The 12,997-nt window shown below is 41.5% G+C and overlaps 2 protein-coding genes across 4 annotated transcripts in view; both read right to left on the bottom strand.

Annotated features, from left to right (window-relative positions):
* wkd (whacked) overlaps positions 1-12,997 on the bottom strand; it is a 569,688-nt gene that overhangs the window by 245,063 nt on the left and 311,628 nt on the right. The window lies entirely within an intron of this gene.
* The window catches only part of LOC136886036 (fatty acid-binding protein, muscle), a 64,130-nt gene that overhangs the window by 9,379 nt on the left and 41,754 nt on the right, over positions 1-12,997 (bottom strand). The window contains exon 1 of one of the 3 annotated variants that reach the window (XM_067158750.2): positions 11,916-12,064. The exons of the other annotated variants lie outside the window; for them this stretch is intronic. Within the exon in view, the coding sequence (XP_067014851.2) occupies positions 11,916-11,988 (73 nt within the window). The 5' untranslated portion in view covers positions 11,989-12,064. Of the gene's footprint in view, positions 1-11,915; positions 12,065-12,997 lie in introns of those variants that run through there. 3 annotated transcript variants of the gene reach the window in all.

Here is a 12,997-nt window from a genome sequence, read left to right as displayed (position 1 = left end):
TCGTGATGCGCGTACATACAGACAGAAATTTAGGAAAAGTAAGAAATGCATGTCCTTTTTACTATGGACATGACCGATAAAGAAATACCACATTTTCAAATTCTGAGCAATGTAGAGAGAGACACGACTACAATTACTGTAGATGGCTCTTTAGACAATGAATCCGAATAACTGTTTATCGTAATCTAGGAAAAGAATAAATAAGATTGACTAGACGACGCCACATGGCGCTGTGAGCGTTAGGTCACCGTGAAAAACAATCCGTTCATCGTCATTAACTGAACGTTGCTATATGCTATTAGGCTAGGTAATAGGATAATTTGCGTTTTCACGTGTGGATTTTAGTGTATTACTGAAATATGATATTTATAGAGAATAAGTCATGACTTCGAAACAAGGACAGTCCGTGACAGGGGCGTGGCACTGTCCATTATGGGAGACTGTTTTTGTGGAGTTTATTTTCTGCAGTTCAGCGCTCTACCACCGAATTATCAAGAGTTCGATCAACTCTGGGAAGGAGTATTAATAGAATTTTCTCCACTGTAAAAAAGTAAAGTTGGTGAGCACCATACGGAAGTATTTTGAACGACTTTCTGCGGTTATCGCATCTTGTCCCTTACCACAAAGTTTATAGCTGCATTTCATTAACTCGTCTGGTGACGGCGACTTCAAGAAGGGCATCTGGTCGTAAAAGTTCTTCACGAGATTCATCTCACTTCATACAAGACCCCATACAAAAACAGGACATGGGCTGGACAACAACAACTGCTGCGTATGGTATGAAAAATACAAGAGTTCGCTATATTGTGGCAGCACTCTAAGTGGCTTCCTTCGAGACATAAGTATACACGTATTTGGTCGGAAATCATTTGGTTTATAATGATCAGAAAAAGTTTAACAACTTTATAGTGGGGCAAGGACAAATGTACTGACGATTAAAAGCTAACGTGCATTCTAATAGTGAACATTTCAGTTTAAGGGAACACAGCTTTGAAAACTTATATTTCCACTAAGTTTCTTCTGGTTAGCTACTACAAGTGCTTTGAAGAGAGATCGTGAAGCAGACTGGGACAGTAACCTTGTTCATTAACTTAGGAAAGCATGACATAGCGGTGTTTCAATTCCAGTCTGGCAAGTAAGTAGCGTTATGTTACTTTTCTGGCCACCAATTACAGTACTGATTACGCACAATGTTTATTTTGTGATCGGACGAGAACCGGTGTATTTAACATGGCATGGCCGCTTGTGGATAGCAGCTTTCTTTCGCTGTTATATTGTGACCATAAGTTTCGTACTACAGTGTACAAAGAAAGATTTATCGCTACTTGTCTCCAATTCCACACCTACAATGAGTTTAGTTAAAGACTCACTCAATATTCGTCTAGTTTAGTGCACTTTCGATCAGCTACGTCGTATTATATCAGAGCCCGTCGATATAGGCTATCCCTACCCATATCTAGACAATAGCCAAATTATTTCTCACATACGTACTATATAAAAAAAGGAATAGATTCACGGCAAATTGAATTGTGAAACGGGGTTCGGTTTTGCTGCAAAGATTCTAAACCTTCAATTTGTTCATCTTGGGAAGATGATTGTTTGGCAGTGTAAAATTTCTGACCCGTCACTCGTTTGTTACGAAAAAGAGTACAGCGTTAATGGACTAAGTCAGGAGGGTGGAGAAAATGAAATCTATGGAAGCCAACTGTATGTAGTCACTTTCTAGATACCGACAACCTGTTCATCTTATTCATCTAAGAAATAACCCTGTATAGGAAACTTAACATCTGTAAACGTGTATTATTAGAATCTATACATATTGGTTTTAGCCGAAACTTTAAAATGTGAAAAGTACTTCTACAACATCAAGTAGTAGTCTAAAATCCGGGGAAGTCTTCCCAAGAAATCTAAAATTACATAGGCCGCCGAAGGAAAATTGTTCTTCCCCGCCTCCAGCGACGAACACAACACTTAAAATGTAATTAAACGAGTGCTACACAAAGAAAAAACGGTTTAAGCTGGGAAGACATTGAAAAAGTAAGCTACTGCATTATTGGCCCACAATTTAATTAGTCATATAGCAAATAATTTGGCACCTTGTGGGGGAAAAAAGGACAGCTAAAAAATGATGCGTAGAAACCTTAAGAAGTGGGTTATTTATCAAATCAGACGCTGGCAGTCTGTGACAATTGTGTAGCAGATTCACAAACTTTTTGGGAAAGGAGTCATCGGTGCCGTATACTCTCGAGCATGCACGAAATTAGTATTCTGTCAATGGGATTTTATTGCCTTGTAAAGGCGATGGTCTGCTGACGTGACTACAACTCTTCATCATCTCATGACAACTAGTATACATTATGCAAGATTTACTGTAGAGTAGGTTTTCTAAGTGCCTGGTCTTCTGCTTTTTCTTTATCATGAATTTTCCTTTCAATAATAAGATTGGCAAGTGATTGTATCGCAGGTTTTTACCCAATGGATTTTGCCGTCCTTATCGCAATAGGTTCTGGCTTTCCTTCGGTGTCGTTCAGGATGCTTTTCGTTGATCTCTCCGTCGAGTTAATTCCGAGCACTCTTCCAGAACCACGTTTGGAAGGTTTGGGACGTTTTTAGTCCATAAGCATATAACAGTTATGTATAAAAGTGATTTTGTGAAGCTCTTGTTTTAATGGTGATTTGATTACTAGGCAGTAATAAGTATATTCATGTTCTTGTCGAGTGCTTTAACGAAAAGCTGGCGTGATATTCCAGCTCGTGTAGGAAGACAGGATACTGTACAGGTCTGGCAAGTGCTCCAATATTTCCCCGGCAGTTTCTCGTCCTGTGTAGTGTTCACCTGGTAACGATAACTTAATTAACAGCCCCCCACCTGGCGTACCTCACTGCTAGCCTAATAAGTCGCGTCATTAGGTAAGTAGAGTGAAGTGTAAACAAGCAGCACGTTGCTCTTGGAAAGTTATTACACTGACGTTTCAAGCTTTCAGACGTAGTGTAAATGATGACGAGCACTAGAAATTGTGCTAACAAATGAGGAGACGAGTAGGCCTAAAACAAGGAATATTTTATTGTGTACGTACGAGGTTTACACTTACAAGGAAGAGCATCTCAGTCTACGGGTAAACATCGTTCAATATATATGGGATCAACAACTCGAAAGACCTCTCCGGAGGCTCACACACCAAATCACTATAAATTTAACTTCCCTTTCAGTCACTTTTCTAGTCCAATAGCCCTCATTTACGTCTGTTGTCTGCCATTATATAACCTATGAGGTCAACTGGGATGCAGTATCTTGCTGGAACCGTTAGAAGTTGAGGCTCAGTGGAATAAGGTTACCTAAACCTTAAGTGCCTTCTATTAATAGAGTTCGGGAACGGCGTCTTAATACGTAACGAGTACGGATGCCATATCACGAACCTAAGAAAAGAGGACAGTCTACTGCTGGAATCACTTTCACAGACCATTGTCATTAATGCGAGTTTGTCCTGTGCCATTCACACTTTTCTGAAGACGAAGTTAACAAGTAGAGGTGAAACGTTTTAGTTTAAACTGCAAACACTACAGTTTTAATTGTGAACCCGTTTCCGCTGTCTGTCGTTGGTCCACTGAATTAAGCACTGCGTTTGTATTGTGACTGAATACGAAAGAATAATTCGCATTTGCAGTAAAATAACACTTCATAAAACTTTCAGAAGTCACAGATACGACCTCTAAAGAACGATGAATTAGAAAACGGAAGCAAACAGTAGTTGTAAAAAAGAGCTGCCTATTTAAATGTGGTGGTCAAGTTGGTAGCTAAACACCGGGTATGTTTAAACCCCCCAAAAAAGAGGACATTCTCAAGTTATTCGAAAATCCGTCCGGACGCTTTTCGTGCTGTTAAACGAGGTCTTACGACATCCCTAGTAATGAGAAAGAATGGTGTCCCCTCAACTTGCACGCAATGCATGCCAAGCCGACTCGCCCGTAATTACTATACTGATCAGCCCAGGAACAGTTAGGGCTACGAACCCTGTCGGATGTCTTCCCTTGCCTTCGTGCCCGCAATGAATTTTAGTCTTGACTGGATAATCGGGCAATCTTTTGTAGCCCCACGGAAACAAGAAACAGTTATGGGCAAGGGTACAGTACGAGTAAATTAGCACGATTTAACAAATATCGTCAAGACCTGGCGAGCCGAACAATATCTTAATCCCTTTTGAAAGAGGATCACTTCGTCGCCTGCAGTTCGTACACGTTCCTTTTGTACTTGCGATTCGATTTTCACAGACCAGTGGTCCGATAGTGTTAGGTTTCGATTCCTGGTACTGTTCGGGAGGGCGGGCGTGCGTTTACCTTTTAGTAAAAAGGTGTCCCCACTGCACACAAAGTGTAGTGCTGTGGCGTGATCCTGCTCGTCCAATGGCGGGAGCGATCAATAACGAGGCTGAACAGTGCGGGACTGCAAGTGACTATACGACCTCTTGGCGACCCATCCCGACTACATTCCAAGCTCGCAACTCAAAACCATGCAAGGAAATTGTTTAATGCAAAGGGCATTTTTGAGGCGAATAAATCATTTCTCAAAATATTTGCTGCAAGCTATAAGGAAGTCTTATCGACGATTACTCTTATGGATAACACACTTTTGCTCAACATTCTTCCATACGTTTCATAGTGGGGGTGGGGAGGAGTTACTTTGTGACCACCACTTAAAGTTTATACAACATCTCACAGGTCTTTCAATAATGCGTTTATCTCAACTTTGAAAGGCTGACAGCTGATAATACGAAAAAAAACTTCCCAACAAAGAAAAAGCCGACCGATATATTTTATACATGCAAAGATTCAGTTTTTGACTTTCAGTGTCATTAATTACACATGTAACCAAGTCTTGGCAGAATGAATTTGTAACCATTTTGCATATTTTATCTTTTGCATGAAATAATTATTCCTGAATGCTTTCGAGTCGACCTTATCGCTAAGGAAAAACTAATTTACTCCGTGTGGCTGAACGATACTGCAAGTAACGGGCGTCTTACGTCAATTATCGATGGAGCTGGAGTGGAGTGGGGGGGGGGGTACCATTTGAAGACCATAAAAATCAGAACACTGCACCATTCTGTGCGAGTATTACTCAAATAGTTTTTGCAAGCTTTTATTTCACATAGAAATGCAGGTGGTGGGTATTCCCGAGTTCAAATGGCACAAACAGAGAGTACTCCAACTGAATAGATTAGAACAGAGAGCACGGCAAACTTGGCGAAAATCCAGCGACAAGGTCACTCGTGTCACGCCCCCTTATGAAGTGATTCATGGTTTGTTTTTATCATAAAGCGAGACAAGAGTTAACATTTCGTACACACAAGACGCTGAAACAATTTTGAACACTGCTGATGCAGATCAAAACAATGGGGGACCCTGTTTGAGAATGCAGTTACAGCCTAGAGGAAAAGGCTATTAAAAAGGCAGTCCTGGAACCCAACAGTTATTGTTCGCGGATATTTTCCGCGATTATACATTTACGCTTCATTTCATGAAACAACGGAACGATATTTTGCTTGTAAGTAGACTATTCCACTCTCAGGTTAATTATTAATTTGAATTATTTTGTGCAGCTCGTTGGGAAATCTTACCCCTTTGTTAATCTTAGTAAGACTTTCAAGATGACCTTAATTATATAAGAACATTTTCCAAAACTGTTCAAATTGTAAAATGTTACATAGCGACTGAAAGAAACCTCCCACTCAACGCTGATGCGGCCTGGTTCACACTGAAAGTTGAATGTTTTTAGGACTATGTAAGGCATTGCAAGCAGATACAAATCCATCCTAAAAATATGCAGCTTAGTATATAACGAGAGCTCCGAGAGGATCTGCAGGACCTCTGTGGTCAAACGTAGGTCTGTGCACTATTCTAATGAAGATCACGAAGGTGCGATAAAGCTATAGTGAGAACGCGAGAAACAGACTGCTTTATAATGTGCTGGAGCTTTGATATTGTGTAGGAAGGAAGCTGAATCCTGTATAGAGATGTGCAGTCTGATTTGGTAAATAAGAAAACCACGTCATGAATACACATTTATGAAGAAATCCACCGGATTACAACTCACGCGGGAAACAAAATAATTGTACGCAGTGTCTCATTGATCGAGAAAGCAACGCTGCCATTGGCCAAGAGCTTGCACCACGCCACTCTTCCTCAACCCACACGGGGAACTATGGTGGGTGCTCCAATTGTGAACTGCCGCATTCCCGTGGTGCAACCAGCGTGAACCTCGCATGAATCTAATGGAGATTGGCGGTGCATTATCGCCAAATAGGATTTCATAAGGGGGAAGTTTGATTGTTTCTAAGAGCTCTTGTCTTACTCAAACTGTAACCGTGAGGCCATGAAGCAGCTCTAACAGGAGAGATCAATTAAAACTACTTAATGTAACTGTGGGAAGGATTTCTTTGTCGGTATCAACCACTAGAGAGGTCCCATTTGGGTCACGACCTACACATTTACGTCATAAAGGGTAATCACGCGTAATCTCATTTGGATGAATGTAACCGTCATTTAGATACTTCATTGTATGTCAGGAAGTTTGTCGTCAAGACATTGGAACCGTTTCCTGCCAGATATCCTGATATTTGCACGTTTATTCCCCCCCCCCCCCCACTCGTTCTTCAATTTCCCTACTTTTTGTATTTGAGAAACATTTCTCTTACAGTTTCATACTTCCAAGACAATTTATATTACAGTTTTCCATCGCTATTTCATGCAACATTATTTCACGCACTTTTTATTTCCTCTAGAGTTACCAATTAGTTAATCTATTTATGCCGTGTCTGAGAATTCGATACTATGACAAAACTGGAAAACAAATGATTAATATATTCTTCCAAAAAGAGGCATGAAGAAATTGATTGGCACGATGTTGGCTATCCCGTGTTTTAATGCGAAAGTAGATTTTTTCATTCATGAAATTAGCAGTTTCCCCGCTGGCTCCGCCCACAATGTACAAAGTACATGCTCACGGATGTATCTGCAAAGTTTCGAGTTAATGAAATAAAGCATATGATCTGCTGTGGTAATAGAATGTAATATGTCATCAAAACACTTTATATTATATCACACAAAGAAATTGAATTAAACATTCCTTGTAACACCACTACGCGCCGAACCTTTAAAGATTTTTGTCATGAAGACAAATGTACTGAGCTTTCCTCAGAATCAACCACTTTGAATAGTTAAGAGCAGAAATGAAAGAGCTTCATCCACCCAAACTCCGTACCTCGATTAGAACCAAATATGATTGCTTCAGAGAGACAAAATTGAAAAAACAAATAACTTGAGGAAGGTGGAAATTAAGTGATTTATAGTACCCGATGACAAAACTGCATGAATACATTTCAATTTTTTTTAAATGAAGGAAATAAACCGGATAGAATGGCCGGACTGACCGACTAGTTTTCATGCATTTTTTAAAATGCGTGGTTTAAAGTATACACTGTAGTCTAACATGAGAGATGAGGGTTTGATTCCCGTCACGGAGGAGAAAAATAATTTAAGAAAAGATGTCCACTTCCGGAGGTGCACATGGTTCACTCAACCTAGGTTAATTCCTGCAGGAAAAGCCAACAAGAGTACTCCACTAAGTGTCCATCCCTCCAAGGGCCTGTTCGGAGATTACTGCTTGCAGTCTAAACTCAAGAGTGCGGGACAGAACATCACATCACATCCATTCTCGTCTCAATCCTGCTTTTCTTTTCAGTTTCTGGCTTGTTTTTAATGCTGTATAAAAAAATAGCAAAATATGGACAACAGGCGAATTTCTCGTGCTACACAATTATTGGAGAAACTTAAAGTTCCAGTTTTCATATAACTAAAGCAAGACAAAACAATATACAATAGAAGCATTAAACGGTAATGGTTACGTGTATTCATTTTGCTTCCTCTATTCTAAAATGTAGAGATCTTCCCCTACCTTGCGAAAAATCAATCGAGCAACCCTATTTGCTACGCAGGGGTCGAGTAACACGAGAAAACTGGTCAGCTCTTCATACAAAGTACAGACTAAATTGTAAGAACGTGCGGATTTCTCGACGGTAGAAGTTCTTCGTAACAAACTGGCTATTGTAGCTTCCCTCGGAGAATAAGACGGTGTTTAAGAAACCAATTTCGTTGATGTAGCTTAGAAATCTGTAACATCACCGAACAAGTGAAGCCAGTATCTTCCGCTACAAGAGTAGAACAGAGTGGGCCATTTCAGGAAGAGAAGAGACGAGTCATTTGACAAGGATGAAGTTTATCCATCTCAGGCTGTCAGAGACAATTGTGAAGAAACACGGAATTAAGTCTCTTCTCATGGGAGCTCGAGACATTTCGCTTTACGCGTGCATCTCGATTGCTGCAAAACACAGAAGGCTGAAACTGGCGCCAGATATTGGTTACAAATGTCAGTTTTGGGAAGTACCTTATATTAGTAAAGTGTATTTTATCGCCCTCGCTTACTTCATCTCAAAACAACCGTGTCCCGATTTTTTGTTGACGGGATGGGTCAGAATATTTCGACGAACTGTCCTTTCCTCTAGACATAGTAATATACAATAAGAATCTCTTCATCGCACGACATACCGACCATGCCAGATAAAACTATGCACATCACAGATTAGTCTGAAGCAAAAATTTCGTCCCCGACGGTCTTGTCGGGAGAGATTTTTTCAGTTTCGTATCTTCCGGCGCAGCAAAGCTAATGTAGTGAGCTCAACAGTATTCTGTAAGAAGTAGACTACGATGGTTAGAGATAAATAGAGAGCAAACTGTTGTACCACTCGCCGTACCACCAAGTGGTATTACGGGGTCTGCAATGCTGAAATGGTATCCGACCCAATATTAGTAACTAGTGATTATACAATTAATCGCTGAGGTGTCAGGTCTATATGGCCCAACATCGTGGTTGGTTCAAGGTTGGTTCAAGTCCCGTTGGTCGCAAAAAAACACAGTCATGAGAATGTTGAGCAGGGGATATACAATCTGCAATTGCTACATTGCGTATCTAAAGCCTGCATTTAACTGCAAACCTCTCTGCAGTTTTCATATGGAGCGAGGGTATGCGACACTTATGGCGGAGACGGAAAGCTTCGAGCAGACCTCTGTGCTATTCGACAGCATGTGTTGACATCGCCCCCTACCTAATCCCTCACCCATTCGCGCAGGTCGAAACACTCCCAGCAATAAATAAAAGCCATATGATAAAGTTGGAAATGAGGAGCCATGATGTCCATTCGTTGCGAGATACTTCAGTGCTGGAAGTGTGCACATGCAGTTCCTATCTCCAGCATAAAGTGGCTGTGAATTTTGAAACACAGAAATATTCGTTTTGTAAATACAGCATACTAAAACATTTTTCTGCGAATTGCGAGTGCGCGAGACACTTCTCGTACCCTTTAGAGAATACACCAAGCCTTGCAGATCAAAAACTGAAAAGGCGTAGGAGATTCCCCCCCCCCCATCACCACCACCACGTCTTCTGCTACGACCACGCCACTACTAACTACTTATACTGAACTATCGTCTAGCTACAAAATGTCATAATTTGGAGGTTCAAACACCAGAACAGCCAGAATCAAATTTAACAGACGTTCGGGACAGGTTTTGTCAGTAGGCTCGTTTACATTGTGGTTGTCGAGATTCAATTGATTGCGGGAGTCAGCATGTCTGAGCTGAAGCGAGACGCGCTTTAAGCACAGGCCATCCTCGACAACGATCCATGCAAATGTGTGGTCGGACTTTAATACAAATCCCGAGTTGGGAGTTCCGCATTGTTTAGCCATGGCCGTACAGTGCTGTTGACGAAGCCTCGCATGTGAAAGGGCTTGCGACGTGATTCAGCGGTAGTGTGACATCCCACGAGGTTCAAATGAACTAGCCACCCACACGGAACGTGACGTCGGCTGCGCCACACACTCGTTCCCAGTCATAGAATTACATTGCCGATAACATAACGGAGTTTGTGGTTCAAGTTTCGTCTTCCGATGTCGCAACCAGAACTGGTCTTCTAGGAATGGGGCCAGGTCGTGAGTCAACATTCCTGGTCAAACAGTAGTTTGATATTCTGTAGCTGTGCAAGGCAGATTGGAAGAAATTCAAAACAAATGCCTTCTTCCCACCCATTGTAAAATTAACATCTATTTTGATACGGTAAAAGCGGTTCGTACACTAATACCGGCAGAGCGCACGCAATCCTCCCATTTTGTAGGGATCGGAACAAAAATGTAGAATTTGGCGTTGAAAACTCGTGTACACGAGTATTTTCTAGAAGTAGCTTGTCAGGAACAAGAATGTCTTAGCTTAGCCATGTTTGTTCAACCCAGACTATCGATACAACGAAGTTCCGCTTTTCCACAGCATTTTCAATAAAATGAAGTAGCGTTAACGTGATTTTAACTGTCTTATGTCGAAAACAAAATGTTTACATTAGTTTTAAAAATGTAAAAAGAACGAGTATGTTTAAACGTAGGGTCTCGACGCTCTCTCACAGCTGACCGCAGAGACACTATCGTATTTTAGAAGCTGCGAGCAGCGTGTTGGCCCTGAAAGGAATCACTGCTGTTAACTACAATACTTACATTAACACGAAACTCAGCGGCTTTGCTGGCGTGAATTTCGCAATTCGAAAAAAGCAGCCTTTCTTTGATATTGTAGTAAGACATTACCTGAAAATCCCTAAAATATAAAAATCCACCGAAAAAATAGAGTTTCATTTACCCCAGAACCTCTTCGTACACCGCATTCGTGGCATTGCCTTTTGGGACTAAGATGACCATGGGACACGTGAGAAACATTCTGTCTTTAGCTTGGTAAAGCGATTCCAAATACCTATTTCTACGTCTAACATCTTCCAGTTTTCGAGATGAAACTATCCTCATAAAAAGGATTCAGACACTTTTCACTTATTTTCACCCCCCCCCCCCCCTCCTGCATAAATGGATTTTCCGGGGAAAATTCGCGTTTATTCACTTTTGAAAACAGATTCCAAATACCAATTTTCACGTATTCAAAGTTCTTTGAGATATATACTCACCCCCCCCCCCCCTCTTAGTGACGGAATATCCAAAAATGATCCCTTAGTGAGCACCTACAATATAAAAGAATCCCCAAAATGTAATTGCCAGTATCCAGTATTCGGGAGATAGTGGGTTCGAACCGCACTGTCGGCAGCCCTGAAGATAGTTTTCCGTGGTTTCCCATTTTCACACCAGGCAAATGCTGGGGCTGTACCTTAATTAAGGTCACAGCCGCTTCCTTCGCACTCCTAGCCCTTTCTTGTCCCATCGTCGCCATAAAACCTACCTATGTCGGTGCGACGTGAAGCCAATAGAAAGAAAAAAGAAAAAGAAAAATGTAATTTCTGCATGTCCAGTAGTTTTCTCTCAGCGATGATGAGTCATGACAATGTACATATTAGTTATTAAACTAATAACTATTGGCGGGTCGTAACAAAGAACGAGATGGACTGGTGCCGTATCTAGGGAAATATTTACTAACCAACGAGTAATACAGTCAAATGTCAAGCATGAAAATTCATTTATACGAGAAAAAAAAAATGTGAAAAACCGACAGTTACTTTGTGTAGGCGTGATTCGCCCCCCGAAGTTCAATCAGCTCTGGGATACGAACCGAGAAGCTGTTGATAGGAAAGGTAGCGGACTGTTACAAAAGCCGAGTAATAGCTCTATACCCGCTGTTATAAACAGGTCAGGTGGCCAACAGCAACAATATAACCACTAATACAGTATTTGGTAAAGAATGCTTACGATATGAATTAGTAGTTTGGTTCGCAAGGTGGGGCAGTGCACGAACTACTGGAGAGGTAGGGAGGTTACAAGTGCAGATCGTCTGTTAAATTCCGTGCAAGATGTGTTTGAGAGGCGAAGAAAGAAACTCACCGAGAGCCTTCATGAAGTTGTCGAAGTTATCGCTGGACTTCAGTTTGTATCGTTTACCCAGAAAGTCCTCCATCGCTGGGCTGGTTGCTACCCGGCTCGCCGACAGGACGCGACTGGCTGGCGCACAGATCACGCTCCGCGCGTGCCAGAGTGGGGTCAGGTAGACTAACAGGCCTGGAGCTACAGCACAAGTGTTGCATACCGTTTTCAAGACTCTCCACTTCGAATTATTTCGTAGCGCTGAATGCCACTCCAGATGGGGAGGTAACAGACGAAAATTCTTACTGAGCCATGGAGAACTGTATTGAGAGTGAGAATTCTCACTTTCCTTTTAATAAGCGTCGACTAAAATCGGGAGAGTTGGCAGCTGTTACCTTGTCTCCGGGACATAGTGGGTTCCAAGCCGACTGTCGGCAGTCCTGAAGATAGTTTTCCACCCCCACCTCCCCCCCCCCGTTCCCTTTTTCAGAGCAGGCAAATGCTGGGACCGCCTTAAGGCGACGGCCGCTTCCTTCCTAACCATCTTTGCGTCGAAAAGCAAACTAAGCATTTAAACGATATGGCTGACCTAAAGGCGGAAAACTATCGATAGTAATCGCCATCGATATTTTCCGATATGAGCTCTACTGTCTATAGTAATCTATGGTTTTCAAAAAGTGGAACGAACCATATAATTATGCATGAAAATAGAATATTCATTGAACAGAATCCGAAAGAAAAAAAACCAGTAGAAATTACAACTAGTTCATGCTATGTAATTTCTGAAATTCAAATGGGAATCACTCAAATCTCTTCAGTGGCCCGTCGGAGACATTCTCGAGCTGCACGTGATCGCCCGATATTTTCTCGGGTATAGTAATATCTTTGGAAAGATGTTTTACAGCATTCTCAACGGATGCCAGGAGAGTTTTCAGTGGCTTTCGTGAAGCCTTTGGCCTAAAATTTGCCGTACCGTATCTTCTCTCGCCTTTAAGTTACACAATCTCTTACTTGCCAGCTGACAAGGTAAACAGAAATGGCGAGCGCGAAACGGAAGAAATGTGTCTGACAAGAGACTGCCTACATTAACGATCAATTTCTAA

This window comes from Anabrus simplex, chromosome X (genome assembly GCF_040414725.1).
Source record: "Anabrus simplex isolate iqAnaSimp1 chromosome X, ASM4041472v1, whole genome shotgun sequence".
Lineage (NCBI taxonomy): Eukaryota > Metazoa > Arthropoda > Insecta > Orthoptera > Tettigoniidae > Anabrus > Anabrus simplex.
This window is presented reverse-complemented; position numbering and strand designations above follow the sequence as displayed.